The sequence below is a fragment of the Panthera pardus genome, unplaced genomic scaffold (assembly GCF_024362965.1).
Source record: "Panthera pardus isolate Hobbes unplaced genomic scaffold, ASM2436296v1 HiC_scaffold_11, whole genome shotgun sequence".
Taxonomy (NCBI): domain Eukaryota; kingdom Metazoa; phylum Chordata; class Mammalia; order Carnivora; family Felidae; genus Panthera; species Panthera pardus.
Genome location: NW_026526666.1, coordinates 19,172,793 through 19,197,500, shown reverse-complemented (window position 1 = coordinate 19,197,500; position 24,708 = coordinate 19,172,793). Strand labels below are relative to the sequence as shown.

Genomic DNA, 24,708 nt, shown 5'->3' with positions numbered 1-24,708 from the left:
ATCAATGCTTATGCTTACATATTTCCCCTTCATTACTCATGAATCTTTACTTAGTCAAGTCCTGAGAAAAATGTTTCAATAAGCAATCTCATTCAGATGCTTTATCTATATGCTGATTATACCTGAGCTCCAGGAAGACCTCTTTCACCTGGGAAACCACGCAGTCCTGCTGGTCCGTCTTTCCCTGAGATACCTTGAGGACCGGGGTCACCCTAAAGAATATAGTACACATTAGTCACGGAGAATAATTTCTACAGGTTTCTATAAGCAAAACTGTTATTATGTCTAACCTGGAAGTAAGGCCTAAATGTTATTCAATAATGAGAATATTGTGTGGAATGCCACATACATTATAATGAACTGATCATATTTAAGAATGTACAGGGGCGCCTGGGTGGCTCAGTCGGTTGGGCGTCTGACTTTGGCTCAGGTCACGATCTCATGGTTCATGGGTTTGAGACCCGCATCAGGCTGTGGGCTGACAGGTCAGAGCCTAAAGCCTGCTTCGGATTCTGTGTCTCCCTCTCTCTCTGCCCCTCCCCTGCTCATGCTCTCTCTCTGCCTCAAAAATAAATATAAACATTAAAAAAAAAAGAATGTACATACATGGATGGCTTTATGGTAAGTGATGCTAAGTGGTCTTATGTTATTGTTCAGTCACACCTTGAAGTACAATAACTAAATATTTTACTGATATATCTTTCTGATCCATTGAAACACTGTGCTAGCAGTTAGAGACCCTATGGACAAGTGATGAAAAGCTACAGTGGAAAGTAAATGGATGTTTTTAGCCAAGAAAATTCTGTAAGCATGTCATACCTTTGCACCTTCTTTTCCTGCAGCACCAGGAAGACCTTGTTCACCAGGAGGGCCGGGAGGGCCAGGATGTCCTCGTTCACCTATTGGGCCAGTCTCACCCGTTGGTCCCTAAATTGGAAAGCAAAACCTCATTAGATTGTGCTTTTGTTTTTCATAAAGATAACATAAACCCCAAATAAGTACTACTCCCTTTTACAATAGTTTATTATTCTCATTTATTTTCATAATGTCCTACAAAACATATAAGAGCAGCACGGATCCAGGAGGAGTCTGAAAAGAGTAAGTGTTGTCCTTGGTAAGGATCTGAGTGTACAAGGGACATACATAGGTAAACTCAAAAAGCTATTTTCTTTGTTTAATATCAGAATTGCTTCAGAATGATGCCAGTCAAAACCACAGTTTTTAACTACGGTTTCATCCCATTCCCTCTTTTTTATATAAGATATCAATGAGTTTAGGAGTAGAAGAGGCATTGGTACCACAGGGGTAGCTACTCAATGAATCACTGCTCGATAAGAAGCCTGGGTCCCCTGGAAACCAAACAACCAAAGTAGTTCTCCTTGGAATTTCCATGACTGGAGACCTCCCTAGAGTTAATCTATATTCATTTGACAAAATCTAGGGAATGTAGCAGGGAGATCCTGAAGGCTGTGAGTTTGGGCTGGCAGTTCCTCCCGGCCAAAAGCTATAACAAATAGCCCGCTGCCTTAAATTGCTGCAGAATGCCAAAGTGAAAAATATCAGGTCATTTATGTGTCCCCTGAGTGGTGCTGTTTGGTGGTGCTAAAGTTTAATGAGCTTTCAAGTGTAAATAGAGAATGGTGACCAGTTGCTCTCTATCTCCACTTAGAATAAAGCAAAATGAAGGATTTAAGTTAAAGGCATATAAAGAGAAAGTTTCCAGATGCCAAGGTTGTTAAACAGCGGCATGTGTTGTTGAAGTTGTTTACGCATTATCATTCCCTGTTATTTTTCTAAAAATGCAACAGATTCTTTGCCTCTGGTCTTGGATACAGAGCATATCTGCCTCAACTTTGAGTGTAAATTTCTAGGTTTAAATTATTTTATTATGTATTACTTAAAGTCCTCAATTTATCGGTAATGTGCAAATACTCCCCCGGAAAGGAACTGTTCTTGAATATCTGATCACTGGAATTTCAATAGTAAGCAATGTAAAATTGATCCTAATTTAATGGCTATCACTATTGAGAAAAATGAGCAACATGACTACAAAAAATGGAGTGAATATTAAATATTGCAATCAATATAGTTCCTAGTAAATCACTTCCTTTGTCCTAATATAAAAATTAGGCTATTGAAATAGGACATTGGATTTTCTCTCTTAAAAGAACCAATGAAGAAAACTAACTCAATGAAAATGCATCCTCAACAAAACACCTGATACTTTTATGCCTTAAAGTAGGGAGGAACAACAACAACAAAGACCTCAGAAGCCAGATGTCTACATTAGGCAGAGATGAATTTCCAAAAGGTATAAGGTCCTGAAATATTCAGGGAAGCCCCTTGATGTCTACATTCTAGTTGGATTTTAACTTCATTTATTTAATTAAAAGGAATAATTCTTTCAGTTATAGTTTTTCACAGAAAATTGCCATGAAGCCGCTTGCAGTGGAAAAAATAAGATATTTTGAAGGTAATTATTGAGGGAGTATTTTTTTTTTAACTAAACCTGGTAAGCAGTTAAGAGCTTGCCAGCACACACACAAAAAAGTATGCAAAAAAAAAAAAAATGCATACTACATTTTCTTTATAAAAGAACAAACAGCATTTCCCTTTTTTTGGGTTTCATCTTTGGAATTAAATGATTAGCCAATCCAAGAATTCTTCATTTTTGCTTCTGTCACACATATTCCTAGAAAGATGATGCAGTTTTTTGTTTCTTTAGTTCCATATGTATTTGGATGTGCATGCTTGTGTGTGAGGGTGTGTGTGTGGATGCATAAAGTGCTAAGAACGAATTATAGGCTGAGAAAAAGCCATTTAATGCAATTAAATAATTAAAACACTTATTCAACTGCTCTTGCTCTTTTGCTATAGCAGGGGTAAAATTCCAGCTGAATAAACTAAATATGTTCTGTCCATTCAATACCACTTTGTCAGAATAAATATTTTCTATTCCCACAAATTATTCCATGATTCAGTATACTGCATAAATCATTGGGACTCTTTCTGCCACCTATGTCGAAAAAGCTATTCATCTTTGTCATTGTTTAGACATATTCAAAGATTACAAACTAATATTTTATCATTGATGGAAATCATTACAAAGACAAAAATATTAAGAAACATGTAATAATGACAAATATTACAGTTTTAGGGGAAAAAAGTTGTGCTCAAAGATTTATATTATATTTGTAATATATTATACATCTAAATCTAATTTATACTCAGAAATCTGAAGTCATTTTGTAATTTGAAATTCTAGGAAAATATTATGGTTGGCCTTTCTAATAAAGCATTTTGGTAGTGTTAGTAGGTAAGTACCATGGTCAGGCTTTTACGTTAACTTCATTGTGAATTTTCTGACTGAATTCTCATTATTTGCTTCATTCTCTTTTCTCTATGCATCTAACTGAAATAATCACTTCAGCTAAGCAAAGTTTGCTAAAGTTTACTTGAAATAGGCCAGTGGCATGCATTTAAATCTGGTATATAAAACATAAAGTACAACATTTTGAATCATAATAAAATGGGCAGATTTTACACAGCATAGAAAAGATGAAAATATAAATAGGAAAATAAATCTTCTTAGAGAAATAAAGTAAAGGGACATACCTGTGGTCCAACGACACCCCCTGGTCCCGGAGGGCCAGTCTTGCCTTGAAATCCCTGAGGAAAGAAAGCTAGATGTTACGAAAGCATAGATTCAAATTTTTAAGGTAACTCACATTAAAACAAAGTCACTTTTTGGTTAAAAATACTCATTATTAAATGTTTAAATATAAATTATATTCTAGTTTTCTTTGAAATTCAAAATTACCGTCCTCACTATTTCACATTATAGTCCAATGATTACTTTCAATAAACTTAAAAAATTAAATAAGACATTGGGATGAAGATGAAGGAAAAACGTGTTCTTAGCCCTAATCTACCTAGTCAGAGTGAGAATTTTAACATAGCAATGCTTATGGATGAAATAAATGATGATTTAGACATTCTTTAATGTTTGTTTGTTTGTTTGTTTGTTTGTTTAGTTAGAGGAAGCAAATGGGAGAGGGGCAAAGAGAGTGGAAGAGAGAGAATCCCAAGCAGGCTCCAAACTGTCAGCTCAAAGCCTGACTCAGGGTTAGATCCCACAAACCGTGAGATCATGACCTGAGCAGAAATCCGGAGTTGGATGCCTAACTCACTGAGCCACCCAGGTGTCCCCTGGCATTCTTGAAACAGGCCACTGGCTCTGTGTACAGAGATAAATCTAAGGTCTGTCATATTAATGCATTTCTCTTTCCAGCATTCCAACGTAAAATAAAACAAGAATAGAATCAAAACAAAATAAAAACAAAAATAAAACAAAACAGGATGTAGAGTACATTTAAAAGGCGAAAGATTTATGCGATCTGAAGAGAAACCAGAGCATATGTAGAGTACATTTATAAAAAAAAAAAAACATTTTGCATGATTAGTAATCATTTTAGCATTTTATCAGTCTTCTTTCTTAAAATATCCCAAAATGTAGTTACAACTGTACCTTGTAAATAACGCAGTCATTAAGAGAAAATCTGGTAGATGTAAGCAGCATGTAGCCAATAAACAAAGCCTTTGAGCATACATTTTGGTGTCTATATTTCTCTAGACTCATGGGTTATTCATCCCGTATGACTGTTTTATGATTAGCAAATTTTTCTCTCATGTAAGTTAACTTACACTTAACAGTTGGAGAAGAAGCTTCAAAATACAGGGAGAAAAACTTCAGATGAAATGAATTAAAGCAAATAGTGTTTGTAAAAGTATTTATGGTAAAATGAGACTAAAAATAATAAGACCGGAAAGCAAAGGGCAGAAACTGGTAGCCCTGTGCTTATATAACAGGAAACTGATTAAATTATAATAACAAAATTTTGTAAGTAGGGAAAAGGAAAAGAAGCTGTATTTGGAATTACTTTACTTGACGTAACAGGGAAAAAAAATAGATCCCTTCTATTTTTTAAAGCCATTAATTCTTTTTTTAAATTTTTAAAACTTTAAAATTTTATTTATTTATTTATTTATTTATTTATTTATTTATTTATTTATTATTTGTTTTTGAGAGAGAGAGAGAGAGAGAGAGAGAGCGAACAGGAGAGGGCAGAGAGAGAGGGAAAGAATCTTAAGCAGGTTCCACTTCCACCGTGGGGCCCTATGTGGGGCTCAATCTGATGACCATGAGATCATGACCTGAGCCGAAATCAAGAGTTGGACATTTAATGGACTGAGTCTCCCAGGCACCCCTACATCCATTAATTCCTAAGACCAACAGGGTTTGTCTTGAGATACCACTTTTAATAGCAAGACAAATTAATATAAGGAGAATATATTGTAGATTTTATTTAGTATTTTAACTTTTTTTCAAGTTATTGGTTTGGAAATTTACACACACACACACGTATATACACATATCAGCATACCTATATACATGTGTGTATGATGTGTATGTATATATACATATTTCTTTCCCATTGACAGATAACAGCTTGCTGTTCCTCTTACCAATTTGTTCACAGGGTTTATTCCCACACTCTATCTACTCCTAGATTATCTCAATAACCCTCTGGACCACTATTGTTACTTATATGTTGATGAACTCCTCTGCAACAAACTCTTCCTCAATCTCTAATCTGTGTCAAACCCTATAACTCTCTCATAAGTGCTTACTGGGCATTTCTAATTGGACCTCACACTCTCTCCTCAACTTTATATTCTCAACATGGAGCTCACTAAATGAATACTCTCCTTTGATTTTCCTCCTGTGTTCTCTTATTACTAGCAGAGATCTAGATATCCCAGGCTTCCCTTCAGTCCTCAGACTCCGTCATTCATCCTACTGTGTCATCTTAGAACCTCTCTCAAATGCGGCTTCTTCTCTCTTGTGGAGGAGACCTGTTTTTATTCAAACTGTAGTCACCATTGTCCTTGACCACTCAGCTTTTCAGGTCAGGTTCACACACTCGTCCACTTTGGCTAGAGTCACCATCTCACTAAAGCAAATCTAATCAACTCATTATTAAGTACATATCGTGCAACATCCATTACCAACTTCTAAACAATCTGGATCTAGGCTGTCACTCTAGCTACCTCTCTGCTTTGAAAATATGTCTTAAAGTTTAGCCGTGCTGATTTTCTAACCTTTCCCTAAATAGCCCTATACCACATATTTGCATAGTCTGTTCCCTCTGTCTAGATTATAGATTACCCTTCTCCCAATTTCTGATCAGTAAATTTGACATGAAGATGTAAATGCAATTGTGAACTTCAAAAAAAAAATTACCCTTGCAAGTTTTTTTTAGTAACTGTGAGAACAAGAACAGTACATGAAAAAACAATTGCAATAAATAATTAATGGTGAAAATCAATTGATTAAAAATCAATGTTTAATTGGGGAAATTCTGCAAACAATGTGGAAAGGAAGAGAGATGTTAGCACATCTGAGTGGGTGACGGATTTGGGAGGAGATGGGGGACAGCATAGTGTCTATGTCTGCTCATTTAAAACATTCAGAGTATTTGCAAATATCTAATAAATGTGACACAAATAAACCATGTACAAGAAAATTTTATAGTTCACAATGGAGTGTGCTTGTTCAACATTATCATCTAATAAGACTACACTTGCCATTTAATTTTAGAATTACAAGTTAAATTATGTTTTTCAAAGTTCCTGAAAACTGAGGTCAATTTGCCACATTGCATCTGCGGTAAGACCCAAGAAAAATGTTCATTTCCATTCTGATAATCTGTAAGAGACTAAGTTAATCTTAGGATCACTGTGGGATTTGGCAGTGTGTTTTGGAGACAAATTTGGGTTGTTTCAGTATAATAGAAATTATTTCTTATTATTGCCAGTGGCCTTAAAAGCTTTGAATTATAAAACGTCAGATGAAACTTCAAGTTTTTCTTACTCGAGACAAATCTCAATATAACAAAAGAATTTCTTCTTCAAAATAAGTGACACATATACAGCAAAATATGGTTTCTCTAGATTCTGACTCTTTCTTGTACAATGCAATCCTTTGAATCCCCATCAGCACATAACAAGGTGAGAAAAAAAGGTTCCTGACCATAGTTTGATTCACTATTGCTCTTAAAAGTGGATTTGAAATCAGGAATACAATTTTCCAGAAGTAATTCTAACCTTTGTCTATAAGAAACTACTAGATGAGAACATTCATCTTAGAATCACTACTTAATATGCTATTTGTCCTCTTTGCTTAAATTTAAATGTTATATATAATATAGTTCCTTTGGATAGAAACAGAGGTCTTGATTAAATTGAAGACAAAAGGAATTTTACAATAGCCGCTCTCTAGGTATCCCTTCCCCAAAAGACATTTTGAAAACATTCTAGAGTCACTCCCATGACATAGCTACACAATGACTTAAAAATGACTGACTGCAAGATTGGAGAATACATTTGCAAATCTGAGTATGGATTCTTCATTAAAAGGTTTATTTTATGCTCCTCATGCAGATGTAATTCCCCAGAGGAAACCCAAACAATTTTACTCTTTGGTCTCACTAAATCATATTTCATCCTGCTTTTGAAATCTAAGACTTTGAAGTTTACAATCTGACTAAAATTAAGAAGTTGCTACACTAAGAATCGTTGGTTGGTGAGCAAAACTGGAATGAGTTGCTGCTGATAGATTGTTTATCCTATGCAGAAAATCATCCTGTTTTCAGATTTGTTGCTGTGTGCGCACTCGATACAACTCCAAATATGTCTTCATGCTGGCTGCATGCCCTAAAATGACTTTGAATCACATCGTCAAAGCTGGTCTGTGCTGTGATTTCCTTAAGAAATCTGGATAAAATTAATCAATGGTGCAATCCAAGCATTGATTCCAAGGAAATGTGCTAAGCTATGATAACTTCTGATTAGACTAACATCCCAGTGCAAAAGCCAGACACATGATTTTGTAACAGTGGCAGAATAAATAAACAAACCCACCAGCAGCCTCAAACTGTGCTTAAAGTGTCAGTTTCCCCTGTCCAAATCATTGTTATTCACAGAAGTTGTTCAGACATTTATTTAATGTTATATTCCTCATAATTTTAAAATAAAATTCAGATACATTTTTTTTTCATTTACATTTTCCTACTTGAGGTGAGAGGATGCATTTGAGATAGTTTCAACCTAATTATAGCCTTATGGTTTCAACAGAAAATATTTCATCCCTTTGTTCTACACAGAAGAATGCATTATTTGCATGGTTAAGTATAATGTATTTCTGTTAGGGAGTGGAAGGGTGATAGGGTTGGATGGAATATATCTATAAACAAATACTTCTGTGAAAAGGTCAAGGTCAACAACTTTGCAGAGGTGTCCAAATGATAATGGGGTCTTCTCCCTAAACTCATCCCCAAAGTGCTATTATTGACAGTAAGGACAATCAAATCAAGTAACACCTCCATCCTTAAGTATATTCATTTGTAGCTGGATACAAATTTGGGTCTTTCTCTATATATATAAAATAAAATTTCAATGAAAATAATTTCTCCATTGCCCCTAACCTAGTAAAGGAGCTATTAATAATAAAGTAGCTTTCTGTGAGATGATGAGGAGCCAGGGATGGAAAATTTCAGTCAAAAGAATGGGGTCACTTACAGTCTCTCCACGTTGTCCAGGGTGTCCTGGCAGGCCATCCTTCCCAGGTGGTCCCTGAAATCAAAAATATTAAACACCATATGTCACAAATATTTATTGAACTGTTTTATAGTTTAAATGTATATGTGGGACAATCTTGTCATCATATTTTCATTATATATATTTCAATGTTCTGTTGATTTTACATACAGTAGTATGTGTGTATATCTCTTTGGGGGTAGTTCTATCTGTAACTGTGACCAAGAGAAAACTGTAATTCCAATATGAACATTTTACATTTAAATGATTTCATTAGCATCTGTTTTTTTAAAAAAACATTCATATAGATTTTTAAAATTTTTACAAAAAGGTTAATTCTTCAGTACTTGATAAATGAACATTTTCCCCTCTTTTTGGTGCTCTGTTTGTAATTCGATTTCCTGTGCATCAAGATTTGTACAATAGAAAGATAGTGTCCTCTAGTGGTGGTCTGAGCTTCTACCTGATAAGAATGAAACTTCCAAACAAATTACACTCTGTCTCTCAATTTCTTCAAGTAAAGGAAACAGGGTAAGGTTTGCTCAATTTTACGTGTCATTGGGGCCAAATTTTCCCAGTTGGTTTTCTTAAATATCATCCTGAACACATCATTTTTATTAAGCACTGGACAGCACATCTACCATGTTATCACTTTCTCTAAGGGATGCTGTCTGTGTCATGACCAAAGAAATAAATGGAGCAATTAACTAAGTACTTAAAGCAAACAACTCTGTGTGGTTCCTGTGTTTTAGATACTTAGAAGAAATAGATTGCTTCTTTAGTCTGCATTATGGATCGTTCACCCTACTCAGAAACCATTAAGTATTGGGGTCAGATTTCAAAACAGATTTAATAGGTATAGGCGGAAATATTCTCACCCTCTGGAGGAATGAAAGAAATGATCATTTTAATAACTTTTTAAATTTTTTTGACATTTATTTATTTTTAAGAGACACAGAGAGAGCATGAGCAGGAGAGGGGCAGAGAGAGAGAGGGAGCACAGAATCCAAAGCAGGCTCCAGGCTCTGAGCTGTCAGCACAGACCCTAACATGGGGCTTGAACCCACAGACCGCAAGATCATGACCTGAGCTGGTCGGGCACTTAACCGACTGAGCCACCCGGGCGCCCCCATTTTAATAACTTTTTAAATGGTAACAGACATACCTCTCACTGTATGTTAATTATTTAAATAAATCTATCTTAAAAATAGATTATTTACAAAACTCTATTTTCAAATTATCAATGCTTTTTAATGCTGAGTTAGAAAAAAGGTTTGTTTCAAACCATAAGAGACTCTTAAATACTGAGAACAAACTGAGGGTTGATGGGGGGGTGCGTAGGGAAGAGGGGAAAGTGGGTGATGGGCATTGAGGAGGGCACCTGTTGCGATGAACACTGGGTGTTTATGGAAACCAATTTGACAATAAATTATATTTAATATTAAAAAAATGAGATTCTTTTCACTAATAGCTTTGTTCCCCAGGAGTAAGACTTTTTTCTACATTGGCTGTAACACCTCAGGAGGAAGGCTTCCTGACAGTACCAGCTCTGTCCCTGATCTCATCTTTATTGACACACTGGTTGCCATGTGAATTAGCAGCTCTAGTTAATGACTGTTATTATGACATTTCACAAGATTATTGTTCGCTCAGTGATTTGCTCATGTCTCCCAGGATCACCTGAGTGATTCCAGTGCCATCCTCCGAAAAGACCAAAACTGGAATGCTTTTAACCAAGGCCCGAAAACATTTTCGGCCATCATTTAAACATTTCTTCTTTCAAAGCCATATATTACAGATCTATGTCTTAGGCACTATGTGTACAGTAATCTAAGATTTAGCTTTGCCCTCTGATTAACGGTGAAACGCAGAAATAAGTAGTTAATTGCTAGTAGGCTTCATGCAGGTTCAGTATTTCAAAACAGTAAATAAGGACACATTTTGTACTTTATTATTATTTTGATACATATAGGAATAAATGTGCTGCCAATTGGGGGAACTAGTAAAAGTTTTAAATAAAGACACAGAGAGTGACCACTAAAGGATAATAAATATGTAGCAGGCTTTTCCCCCGCCCATACTAAAATGCCTCTCAAATTATGTGTTTTGCCATCAGCACAAGCCATTTATATGTTTTCTTACAAATCTGTAAGTATAAATGTTCACTATCTTATATTTGCTAGTTTGAGACATATAGATTATACTTTTATTGCAAAATATTATAACCTTTTAAAACTGTTAAATTTGATCTTAGATCAAAATGACATCGCCTAGGGGTGACTGCAACACGATTTTTAATGGCTTTCCTACATATCCTGAGGGAACAGTGTTAACAGACTACATAAAACATTCATATCATCATTTTTCTTTAAGTATATATTCCAAATATTAAGTGATTAATTCTAAATAATCATAATGGCTCAATAGTCTATCCAATAAAAGAAAGTGGATTAACTACTCATGACATTAATTTTAAAATCATAATTTTATTGGTCGAAAAACACTGCCCCTTTGATGTTGTTGAAGGGCAGTGGCAACAAATTTATCTCAATGAGGGTGTGCATATACAGCAAGGTAATCTGTGAAAAGACACTTACTAAATAAATGTTAAGGCTATTTTTTTTACCTCCCATTGGCAAGGAGTTTTGATTTTTTGTCTTCTATAAATAGACTGTATCTTATAATAGTTATAAGTCTTAATCACCTCAAGTTAAAATTTTTCTTAAATGGAGTAACTATATGCTGACATTGGCATGAGGTTAACAGACTCTAAACATGAACATTTTAAGCACTCAATAAATAACATTTGTGAATGTATATCTATATAAATTTATATATAAAAACATATGCACATTTTCTGATTACAATGAAGATGAACCAATTAATACACAGGAAAAGAAGCTTGGCTTTATCCCTCCACTCAATTTCTTCCTTCCATATCCAAGAGATGAAGGCATTTCTGTCCTAAAAATGTTATAAAACTGCATACCAGAGAAATAATAGGTACTTTTATTTCATGCTCTAATGTTTCACTTGACAGAGAAACAGTGTATAAAAATCATTTTGTTTAGCAGTGAAAGCAATGTTCCTGAATAGTGTCATGTCTCTCCAACTAGATGGCATGCTTCTCAAGTGTAGGCATTTATTACACTTTTAATGGTTCTTAGAGACAAAATGCATGCTTGATTAATGGCTCAAAACTTGTTGAAAGATACATGAGAGAATGAACTGAAAAAGTCTGAGGAAAAATGGGTCAAATGGCTTTCTTTGACAAAAAAAATTACATTATATGAAGGAAACAATTCTTAGCAATCTGTGCAATCTGTGCAAATATAAACGGTATGATAATGTGGAAGTTATACATATCACTGGATTTTATGTTGCTAAACAATGATCTATGCATGCACATGGCTTCAAAATACTTATGAAAAACGTCTTATGTATGAAATCATTTCTTGGAACTGTATTTTCACTTCTCTACATGTGAAACGTTGCATGACAATATTACATTTGGAACGCAACTGAGATAGTGGGTAAACAACATTATATACAAGTAGTATCAATCTTACCCTGTATTTAATACTAGCTCTTTACATTAATCCTTTCATAATACTATAATACAGATAACAATCCTTTCTTGATGTGTTCACAGTAATAAACCAAAACCGTTAGAATAATATTTCAAACAGTATCTAAAATTATTGCAAAAAATAAGAGATTGCTTCAACTTTTAATATTTACTTTAAGCCAGTATTTCGTCAGAGAACAAACTGAGGGTTGCTGGAGGGGTGTTGGATGGGGGGATAGACTGAATGGGTGATGGGCATTATGGAGGGCACTTGTTGGGATGAGCACTGGATGTTATATGTAAGTGATGAATCACTAAATTCTAACCCTGAAACCATCATTCACTATATGTTAACTAACTTGGATTTAAATAAAATAAAAAAAAGTTGCTTTTAATGATAAATAATTCATTTTTAAACCTGTGAGCTAAAGTCAAATGTGAAAGTTATCAGTGGAAATAGAGGGTTATTTAAACTCAATAAGAAGTTGGAGACCATATGCATTTAGTTATAAATTATTTTCAACATGCTTGAAAGTATAATGTAACCAGATGCAACATTTATTTGAAATTTTAACATCTTAATTCAGAATTTTCCAAATTGTTCCTTTATACAAGACTACTATTGGACTATATTTGGTTAACTATAATTATTAGAAAACAGAGAACTGGAATATACAATTTTTTTGAAATACTGGCATATACAAATAGTCTCACGTTTCTTCATACAGGATGCATGCTGTGGTTTTGTCAAAAAGACTCAGTTCAAAATCAATTTAGAATATTCAGTCAAAAAATATATATCAGTGAGCCTCTAAATGAAAGTATCCAGGATGCGAGTAAAACTATTAGTAATGATTTAGTTATTTGTATCATTATAATGAAAAAACATTTGGTTCTCAAATTATTAACTGAAAATTTAGCTATACTTTGTTTCCTGCTGAGTAAATCATATTCAAACTATGTTGGTTATATTTTCAGCCAAAATATTTTTGAGCTTTGTTACTTAAAATATGGCCTAGGAGCACAGTATTGGCATCACCTGGACCTTTGTTAGTAACTTCAAGACTCATGACTCACTCCAGGCCTACTGAATCAAATCTACATTTTTTTAAATGTTTATTTATTTTTGAGAGAGAGAGAGAAAGAGCATGAGCAGGGAAGGAGCAGAGACAGAGAGAGGGAGACATAGAATCTGAAGCAGGCTCCAGGCTCTGAGCTATCAGCGCAGAGTCCAATGCAAAGCTCGAATCCATGAGCTGTGACATCATGACCTGAGCTGAAGTCAGATAATTAACCGACTGAGCCACCCAGATGCCCCCAAATCTACATTTTTACCAAGATACCAAAATAATTTGTATGCACATTAAAGTTTAGACAGCATTGTCAAATGTAGACTAGAAGAGTGGCTCACAAACTTTAGCATGCATCAGAACTATCTGGAAAATTTGTTAAACAGACTGGGCCCCTCTCTTAGAGTTCTGAGTTAGCTGAGTGATGTAGGGAGAAGACTGTATGTCTAACAAACCCCAGGTAGTACTGATGTTCTGGTCCAAGGACCACACTTTGAGAACAACTTCCTTAGACATGTGGGTGCTATGGCCTGTAAGTTCGTATTGAAATTCATATTGAAATGCCTAATTCATGATGTTGAAATCCTAACCCTCAGAGGCAATGTTAGTAAGTTGGGCCATGGGTAGGTGTTTAAGTCATGAAGGTAGAACCCTCATAAATGAGATCAGTGACTTAAGAAAGAGACTCCAAGAGCTTCCTAGCCCCTTCTGCCCTGTTACCTGAAAGAGGGCCCCCACCTGACCATGCTGGCTCCCTGAGCTAGAACTTCTGGCATCTAGAACTGTGCAAAATAAACTTCTGTTGTTTATAAGCTATCTAGTCTCTGTGGGTAAACAACATTGTGTGCTTTGTTTGTTTGCTTGTTTGCTTGTTTTTTGTTATAGCAGCCAGAATGGACTAAACCAGTGATTAAGTTGATTCTAGTTCTCATAAATAAACTGAGTAGGTTACTAAGAAAAGAAAAATAAAACAACTGAGCAATGAGCATGTCTGATATTCCCATATACATTTAAGTGTGGAAATAAAGGATTTCCATTAACTTTGTGAAGATACTTGAATGAGCAAATTTTATAAAAGGGATATAATTCAGAAAGGATTGTCATTATTTTTTTTAAAAGCACGGATTATAGACAAAAATAATAAATACAAATAAACAAATTACAATGAAATGTAAGTAATGTCAGAATGCCAGAGTTGTTTAGGAAGTGATATTTTGAAGGATACATTGGATGATGGAAGACAAAAGAGAAGTTCTGATGTAACAAATATTTAAGATTCAGTAACAATTTTTAATGCCATTAGTAATATGCACTGCAGTGGAGGAGTATTTGAGAGAATAACATCCAGGTTGTTCCTGTCTTTGATGTACTTTGCAAGAATCTTTATGAAGATCTATTTGGGTTATATCAGAAACATTCAATAAACGTCATAACTTGAAAAATGTACATTCTTTGACGTCACCAATTGCAATTTATTTTTATTAGAATTTTCGTCAATATTTGCATCTAAAAATTACTTAAAATATAAACTGTGACTCTTGAAAATTTGAAAACATTGTCAAATGAAGAAATAAAGAAAAACCTGGTACTTACAGGAGGACCTTTAGGTCCAGGGAATCCAACTGGACCCTGAGGTCCTTGAGGGCCCTGAAAATAAAAAGCAGTGGAGAAATTTAAGAATATGCCTTAAAAGATACATCTTTATACTTTACAGTTTATTTCTACAGATGAAACACAATATAGCATACAGCTTCTTCATCATCATGACAGAACTACAGTAATGCAACAAGATAATGTAAGCTAATCTAAAAGTTAAATGCATGATTTTTCACCTTATTCAGTACTCAAAACCGCACACCAATGGCCTTAAATCATGAGCACTATGAATATTTAGAATTCATAATAAAGTGAGCAGAACATAGATGTATCAAGAAGCTCCATACTTTTAACATTAGTTGGAAACATCCTTGGGACAGAATAATTCAATTCCCTAGCCACCCCCAAAAAATTATTTTTAAAATTGACTCTATAAATGTTCTGATTCCAGTCATATAAAAGTAAAGGAAAAAATAAGTGACTAATTCAGAAAGACCTTTAACTAATTTCTATATTTAAAATGTATTTTGGAAGATGCCAATATCTCATTTTACTCATATATAAAATTCTTTTGTAGATCAGAGAAAAAACGCTTTATTGTATTATTTTTCTCATTAACATTCAATCTAAAAATACATTTATAATATAGTTTTAACCTAACCTTTAATCAACCTTATTATTCAATACTTATATTTATATAAATTTAAAATGCAGTAAATAGACCCTATTATAGTGACAGCAAAATAATTGGTGAAGATAATCCTTTATGTTCCCAGAACATAATAATTACATTTCCAAAAGAAATATATATATATATATATATATATATATATATATATATATAATGGAACATAATATAAATAGGATTTCTTAAATAACTCAACTAGAATAGGATTTATTTATATTTAAATAAAAAATGAAGTTTGCTAAAATTGGTCTTTAATTTTGTTATCATTTTTAAGCCAATGCTAGTTCAGAAGTCAGCACAAATTATTGCTATTACCAGCATCTTATCTTAAAATCAAAAAGAAACTTCAAAGTTCAATATGTCATTAAAAAAATAGATATCACAGTGTAATTACCAAAAACACTGGGCAACCTTTGGGACTTACAAATTTTAGTACTCTCATTGAAGTATGAAACTATCATTCTTAAATATATATCATAATAACTTAATATTATCAACAAAGTTTTATTTTAAATATAAAATATTAGGGGGTTCTGGGGTAGCTCAGTCGGCTAAGCATCCGACTTCGGGTCAGGTCATGATCTCACAGTTTGTGAGCACCACATTGGGCTCTGTGCTGACAGGTCAGAGCCTGAAGCCTGCTTCAGATTCTATGTCTGTCTGTCTGTCTGTCTGTCTCTCTCTCTCTCTCATTGCTCCTTCCCTGCTTATGCTCTGTCTCTCTCTGTCTCTCAAAATTAAACATTTAAAACAATTTTAAATATAAAAATTTTTAAATATTATTTTTTTTAGGCTATGTAGCAAGCTCTATTTTTCTAATTCCTTAATATGTAGTTTCTTTGCCTTCTAAATTTCTGCTCCTTTTCAACCAAAATTTGATTTTGGATTTAAATTTCTTTAAGGAAAAAAAAAATTCAAAAATCACTTCTCTACAGAATACATAGAAGAAAAAGTGGACCTGTATAAAATTCCACAAGAAAGTGTTGACATAGTCCTTCCATATTAATGAAAATAGTTTCCAGGTGATGTGGAAAATACATACTCAGTGTAAAGACAGTGTTGGAACCCAGTAAGTGTTGCCAGATAAAAACCAAGTGCCTAGTGAAATTTGAATTTGAGATAAATAATGAATAATAATATTTCCCAATATTGCAAAGGACATACTTATACCACAAACTATTCTGTTGTTCATGTAAAAATTCAAATTTAATTGGGTGTCTTAAGTCTTTTTATTTTATTTCATTTTTTATTGTTGTTTTTTGGCTTTTGCTAAATCTGGTAATCTTAGAACAACTAAAAGCTGTCTTAACTAAGTCTTTAATAATAGGCATCCATGATCCGCAAATCACGAGTATGAGGAATTATTATATTTAAGCTGCAGAGTATCCTAATTAGTAAATATATAATAGTATATATTTAAAATATCCTACAACATGTACATAATATGTACATATAATACTATATATATATATATATATTTATAAGCAAATATATTGTTAAAGAAGTCCATTGAAATGGGCAAAAATAGGTATTTCCATTTCTAGTTCAATAGTACTATAAAACTCTCCCCCTAAATTTCCCAAGTCATTTATTTTAAAGAAAATATTTGGTAATATCATTTCTATCATTCTTCAACTATGCCTAAGACATAACCAAATAGTTTATGATACATAAAATTCTTTGGAGAAAATGAGGATATGTTAGGGAGAAAAGGTTTCATCAACTATGCAGAATATAGGAAGTATGTCCTGTATATTTAAAATGTATGAATGCTATTTAAAAATGGTTTCCAGCTTACTTAATTTTTTTTTATAATAACCTCTACTTTAAGCTTCAAAATACACTTTCCTTACTCTCAAAGTATTTTTACAATTACGAGTAATCATGCTGTTGGGTCACACTGTTATGTTCCAAAATTGTGAATATATATGGTTGATCATGACATTTTGGAATGCAGAAACAAAATATGAAAGAAAAATAGTTTATGCTTTAAAAACAAAACTCCTAGTTTTGCTATAATTTGTCAAGTGGTTCTATTCCATTTAATGATTTAGCTATTTTAATTAAATTGCATCTTCTTATTAAAATTATTTTGACCATCAAATTTTTAAAATGTGTATGTTATTTATGATTTTAAAATGTACAGGATGGACTTAATTTGGGAATAGTTCATCAATAGTGAGAGATATTTAGCAAGAAAGTTTGCTTTAATTAAATATGAACCAAAGCTTTGAAACAACTATAATTAAATGTTTATTCTTAAGTCTTATCTACTGACATTTCTGTCACAAACAGAAACTTCATTCCAAAAAATTACTTATTCTCAGTTTTAAGTGACATATCATGGGGTATTTCAGTTTTCTCTTTGTGAAACATCTATTATAAATTTCAAATAATAATATACAAAAATATATTACTATAACTGCATAATACTAAACATTGTTATAGAATATTCAGAAAGGAGTCTAATTTCTTTAACAGTAATACAAATTGAATATTTAAAATTCAAGAAGATCACTTTCAAAAACTCTGGCTACAAAAATGCTTTATTTTGCCAAAAGGAAACAAATAAAGGGCATGCTTACTCATGTATATTTAGCTTTATTTTATATCAATTGAAAATCAATTTACTAAATAGTTTTTCTATTTACTGGAATAGATGTTTTATTTTGATTTGAATGTATATCGATTCTGACTTAATGGCTACTGGGAGCTTGCCTTTTACCAGCATAATGTTGCTTCCAGCTCTATGGACAAAATGAATATCAACAGGGAACACAGGAGGACTGAAGGAGAAGGCATAGGTGTCATATGGATATTCAAAAAAAATTTATTTGGCTTGAGTTTGAGAGACATCATAGGGCAATTATGCACATTATTTCTCTCATTTCTATAACAAAATTGGTAGCACATAAGTGATTAAGATTTTTTAAGAAGTAAATTAAAAAATAAGAACTTTTAAATTCTGAATAGATTTTGCAAATTTCTGTGTACATGTATTTGCAGACACATGTACTTTTTCCCAGAAATTTAAATACTTGCAAAATATTAATATTTATTTTATGTTACTGTATCCTGTATCATACGTACTCTTTCACCAGGAGGGCCAGGAGGGCCATCACCACCTGAAGTACCCTATCAAAAATAAAAAAAGAAAAGAGAAAAAAAGAAAAATCAGTTTTGATTCCTTCTGATAGCATTTGTCCTCTGGAAGAGGAACTTACAGCAAACGCAAATAGAATACTTCTTTTTTTTTTAATATAATTTATTGTCAAGTTAGCTAACACACTGTAGAGTATACAGTGTGCTTTTGACTTCGGGAGTAGATTCCCATGATTCATCGCTTACAACACCCAGTGCTCATCCCAAGTGCCTCCTCAATGCCCATCACCCATTTTCCCCTCTTCCCTGCCCCTCACATCATTCCTCAGTTTGTTCTCTGTATTTAAGAGTCTCTTATGGTTTGCCTCCCTCTCTCTTTGTAACTATTTTTTTCTCTTCCCTTCCCCCATGGTCTTCTGCTAAGTTTCTCAAATTCCACACATGAGTGAGAACATATGATAACTGTCTTTCTCTGACTGACTTACTTCACTTAGCATAATACCCTCCAGTTCTATCCATGATAGAACAAGTACTTCTAATACCTTTGGACCAGGTTTCCCCGTGGGACCTCTCGCACCTCTTGAACCTCGAGGACCCTGCATACGAGAGCAAAAGATGAAACCGATCGAGTGTCAGGCACACCCCAAAGCACAGAATCTGTTTTTATTTTTGAAGAAACTTATCTTGAAACATTAAATCCAAAATGAAAATTATTATTTTAAATAAAGCCACCCACCGTTGGGCCACGTTGACCCCGAGGTCCTGGTTTGCCAGCTACACCCTGCCAAAGACAGTTCAAACAGTTTCAGTAGGCAGCACATCACAGCGAATCATGAGTCTGGTGCTGAAAGACAGGTACTCATGCAAGAACATTTGTATGAGATAGTCCAGGACAATAGACTTCTATACCATACCCGTGCACCTTTCTCTCCATTGGCACCTGGAAACCCAGGAAATCCAGTGGAACCCTACAAAAATAAAAATAATAAACAATGAGTATGGTAACTAACGTTTTTATTTATTTATTTTTATTTTTTTTTAATGTTTTATTTATTTTTGAGACAGGGAGAGACAGAGCATGAACGGGGGAGGGTCAGAGAGAGGGAGACACAGAATCCGAAGCAGGCTCCAGGCTCTGAGCCATCAGCCCGGAGCCCGACGCGGGGCTCGAACTCACGGACCGCGAGATCGTGACCTGAGCTGAAGTCGGCCGCTTAACCGACTGAGCCACCCAGGTGCCCCATGGTAACTAACGTTTTTAGACACAAGCTGCAGGCCTTTAGGAAAATGAACTTACAGTAACATCTGAAATCCTGGAAGCAGTGAAAGCATGAATTGATAAAATACATTTTAGTTTTTCACTTTAAAATAATGAACCAAATATCATTTCTCATATTAGAAAATAGCAATTAGAGAACACTATATAAAATAATTTTGACTTAAAATTCTACACACTTGCTTCAACTTGGAAGAAAAATCTTATTTTTCATGAGCATGAATAAATATTAAAATAAGAATTTTATAAAAATTTTCCTAAATTAACATTGTTGTATTTATATATTTGAAACTTTTAATTTAATATTTTTACACCTTTAGAATTGAATCAAATCATAAAGGCTAAAGATCTTCTTCCACCTTTCTGCTTGATGTTTGAATGTGGTTAAACCTAGCTGAGAGTTTAAGTCAGGCAGTCCAGCATTAAAGTCCTGTTTTTGGAATTCCAAAGGCATAAATTCATAACTTATGTTTATCATACATTCACCTAAGTTGGGTACATTACTTATCCTCTCCAAGCATAGTTTTTCTGCAAAATGAGGACACTCACCCACATCTTATAGGTACTTTGACTTTGTGGGCGATTAGAATAAAGGAAGGCAAGGTATACAAATGATAATGATAGATAACAATAAGTATTGGTTGTTTAAAGGTGTAATAGGCACAGTGAAAGCATCATACTTCATCCACAGACACTCACATTTTACAGATGGAATATAATATAGTCCCCCATTTCATCTTGTGCATATTCCACATTTTTATCTGTTTACAGATTCCTTTGAACATGACTGTGACTGGTTTGCTTTATCGTATCATGAAACAGAACAGATTAAAGTTCAGATCTTTTCTCCTCAATGTGCTAACTATGAGACTTTGGAAAGTGTGTGCTTCCAAATACTCACTTTTCCTATTCAGACCACTTTATGAATTAAATGCAATAATGTATAAAATATCCAGCAGAGTAGTAGACATTCAGATTTTACATACTTTCCCATGTGTTAAGGGAGATATAACAAAACCTTCCTTTGACTTGAATATATTTCTTGCTTTTCTTTCTATTCATTTGGATTAAATTATCCCTAAAATAATATTTATCTAAGTGATGTGTCCCCTCCATTTCATGATAATTCAGAGTAATTCCTAATAATGTGGATTGTCAAATCCCACTGCAGATTTCTCTCTCTAGCAGAAGGACCCAGGAATCTCCATCTTTAACAATTCCTCCAGGTGATGTATATAATAGATACCAATGTATATTTCCTCCAGGAGAAAGTTGTATGTGAAGCCTTATGGGAGCTGATGGCCAAAACAATCATCCATTGTATGCACTGCGGAGCTTCTTTTTATGACTCATTTCCCAATATATTCTAATTCATGTCTATAGAGGTTACTATGTGATTCACCTGAGGACAATTGTTAGGACATGTAATATTCACATAATGGGGAAATAATGTCTGCAAATTATGTTTTTTGAAGGGCTTTCAAAGCCTTTTTCTCTATGGAGAATGAGAAGTTAGATCTGGTACAGGATTACTATGGGACTACTCTAGAAATTTGACAAGTGAGTAAAATCCAATATGGAAATAACCTACTCTACCAGATTTTATCTGTGAACAAATATTCATTTCTGTCTTGGATAGAATAGATAACTAATCACATTTGTAGAGACTCCATTCAAACAAATTGCTCTATGCATCAATTTTATTGTTATAAAATTTATTTTCTTATGTAAGTTTCTGCTCTAGGCAATTTATGAGAAAAAAACAAAAATGCCCAATCCATCAACTAAATAGTTTGTAATATAAAGGCATATTCTTCTTCTTTTCTCACATAAGGAGTTATCACCAAAATATAAAATTTCCATGATAGGTTTTGACTTTATTTTATTTTTAATGTTTATTCATTTTTGAGAGAGAGAGAGAGAAAGAGAGAGAGTGAGAGCGAGCAGGGGAGGGGCAGAGAGAGAGAGAGAGAGAGAGAGAGGGAGACACAGAATCTGAAGCAGGCTCCAGGCTCTGAGCTGTCAGCACAGAGCCCAGTGAGGGGCTTGAACTCATGAACTGTGAGATCATGACCTGAGCTGAAGTAGGACGCTTAACCAACTGGGCCATGCAGGCACCTCAGGCATTATAGGTTTTTAAATGGAAAAAACAAACAGCAAATGAAAGGCTGAAAAGTCAAAGATTAATGGTAAAATTGGCTCACCAATTGTGAAACTTTCAAAATTATTTGAATGCTGTTTTAAATATAAAGAATCCTACATTAAAACAGATTTACTTTTTGAAGTAGTGATCTATCTTTTTATAGTACCAATGATGGTGCAACTTTCAAATACCCATTGTGATTTACATTGCTAGTAAGATATTAAATAAATTATATGTCTAACTATAGTCCTTAAACTGCTTAAGAGATTAGCAGTTGAATTTCACTTTTAGTACAATATAGATTTAAATCTATTCAAAATTAATTAGCTTCCACATAGGAAAAAAATGTGAAGATATCTTTGATCTTTGATGAGACCATTATTTTTTGTTTTAGAACTAAGAAACATTAATCATTTTTGATCATAAAAACAGTTATTGTGAAGAACAGTAATATTAAAAAATAAAAACCAAGGTTTCAGACATTTTGGTTAAGGAGTAAAGAAAAATGTTTGATTTCTCTAGGAAGAAACATTTCTCTCCAGTCACTCTGGTGCATTTTGTTAATAAAAATAACTCAAAGATTATTGAACAGAGTATTGTCATAGGAAAAACAGAAGGAAATAAGAATGTCAAATAAAAGAATATTGTGCTAAGCCTTCAAGTAATATGATAGTTTTCTGTTTTTAAATCAAAACACCACAATTGCAATTCAACTTCCTAATTATATCAAGAACTCATCAAGCAATCTAATGATAGCATAAGGTTGTGGGTTTTGCAGTGAATGTTGTTTTTGTTTTGTTTTTTTTTTCCACTCATAATACTTGTGAAAATGCTTGACATTTGAAAGGAAGGTAGCTAAGAGACAGGGCAGTGTATTAGAGACAATATCTAAAAGGTGAAACTTACTAATAAGCATTCTAAATGTAGCTAGAAACCTTTAAATGATGCATGTGTTATTTTTAAGTCACAGACGAAAAGCTCAAAGCATTATGTTTACCTCTTACTATACAAGGGATTCCACATTTTCTAGAAACTCAATGACAATTTATAAGACAAAACCACATAGCAAGCCTAATACAGTGTCATCACAGGACAATGAGTGAACACAAGTACATGCAGTTCACATTTGTCAAGAGGAAGGACATTCTGGTTTCCCAATGATTATCTGGGGAACTTATTAATAAATATGTTTGGAGATTATTATATAAACAGGATTTATCTTTATATACGATTCCTGTCAAGCCTGAATGGGTCAAACAGAGACAGATTGAAAGTAGATGGATAGATAGTCTGTCTCATGGGCATGTAAGTATTTTAATAGTAGAAACCAAAATGTATGTATTAATTTATTTAACCACTTTAATTAACTAGTCAATGCAAGAAGTGCCCCCTTGACAAAGTTTTAAGATTAGCTTGAGGAAAATTAGCACACCAGGGTAAACATCTATTTTTAAAACCATCTATTTTTATGCTTAAAATATGTATATTTCAAATAGTTAAAAATAAAATTTTAGTTCTGTAGTGGATCAGATGGTGGCCCCAAATCCATATATCTGATATTCAAATCTCTGGAACATGTGAATGTTGCCTTATTTGGAAAAAGAGGTCTTTGTAAGTGTAGGTTAAGTTAAGGATCTTGAAATGAGATCATGTGGTCCCTAAATGCAAAGACAAGTGTCTTTATAAGAGACAGAAGAGAAGACAGAGAGAAAAAAAAGGCCACGTGGAGATGGCAGAGACAAACCACGGACTGCCCTGGTTTACTAGAAGCTGGAAGAGACAAGGAGAGACTCTCGCCTAGAGCTTTTGGAGGGACTGGGGCCCTGCTGACACCTTGATTTTATTAGGCTTCTGGTCTCCAGAACCATAAGAGAGTAAATCTTTGTTGTTTTAAGTCACCAAGTTTGTAGAAATTTGTTACAGTAGCCCTAGGAAACAAATACTGGGGAAAGGAGGGAAGAGAAAGATGATGAAAGATGTATTGTAATTTTTTTTTAAAGGCAGCAAGTGGAAATTCAAACCCTTAGGGTACTAGAAATGAAATCAAACACTGTTATCCATCAGTTATCATCCCCTTTATAACTTCTAGATATAGTAGTATGTCACTCTGGAATAGTCCTGATTCCAATTACAAGGAAGTAGCTGACAATGTCTTCCTTTTATGACACTGTCTGCTAAAATACTCCAGTCCATAATCACCTAGGCTCCCGGAGCTCCTTGTGTACCAGGCACCCACAAACCTGATGTCTTTCCCTTGTGAAATTATATTTTAAGGATTTATCATCTCTGTGTTACAAACCATTATGTATGATTAATTTCTACAAAATGTTGATAAACTATAAACATCAAGCTAATTGTTTTACCTTTGGACCTTGTCTTCCTGGATATCCTGGTAATCCTGGAACACCAAGTTTCCCCTAAAGTTAAAAAAAAATAATAATAAAGATTCTAAGTTGAATTAAGTTTAAATGATGATTTTAGCCATTTTTCTAGAAGTTAGAACCACATATTTGTACAGTCAAAGGGAAGATTTACAAGTTTTCACAATACTTTACTTACATTATATTTCTTCATTTGCATAGGGAAAAATTGTTTTGACATATTTCT

At 33.7% G+C, this 24,708-nt stretch overlaps 1 protein-coding gene across 10 annotated transcripts in view; it reads right to left on the bottom strand.

Annotated features, from left to right (window-relative positions):
- The window catches only part of COL11A1 (collagen type XI alpha 1 chain), a 218,684-nt gene that overhangs the window by 68,921 nt on the left and 125,055 nt on the right, over positions 1 to 24,708 (bottom strand). For all 10 annotated transcript variants that reach the window (XM_053891773.1, XM_053891770.1, XM_053891789.1 and 7 more), the window contains 10 exons: positions 24,465 to 24,518; positions 19,597 to 19,650; positions 19,419 to 19,463; positions 19,225 to 19,278; positions 18,671 to 18,715; positions 14,890 to 14,943; positions 8,641 to 8,694; positions 3,616 to 3,669; positions 820 to 927; positions 123 to 212 (listed from right to left, as the gene is read on the bottom strand). In XM_053891773.1, the coding sequence (XP_053747748.1) occupies positions 123 to 212; positions 820 to 927; positions 3,616 to 3,669; positions 8,641 to 8,694; positions 14,890 to 14,943; positions 18,671 to 18,715; positions 19,225 to 19,278; positions 19,419 to 19,463; positions 19,597 to 19,650; positions 24,465 to 24,518 (612 nt within the window). The remainder of the gene's footprint in view (positions 1 to 122; positions 213 to 819; positions 928 to 3,615; positions 3,670 to 8,640; positions 8,695 to 14,889; positions 14,944 to 18,670; positions 18,716 to 19,224; positions 19,279 to 19,418; positions 19,464 to 19,596; positions 19,651 to 24,464; positions 24,519 to 24,708) is intronic.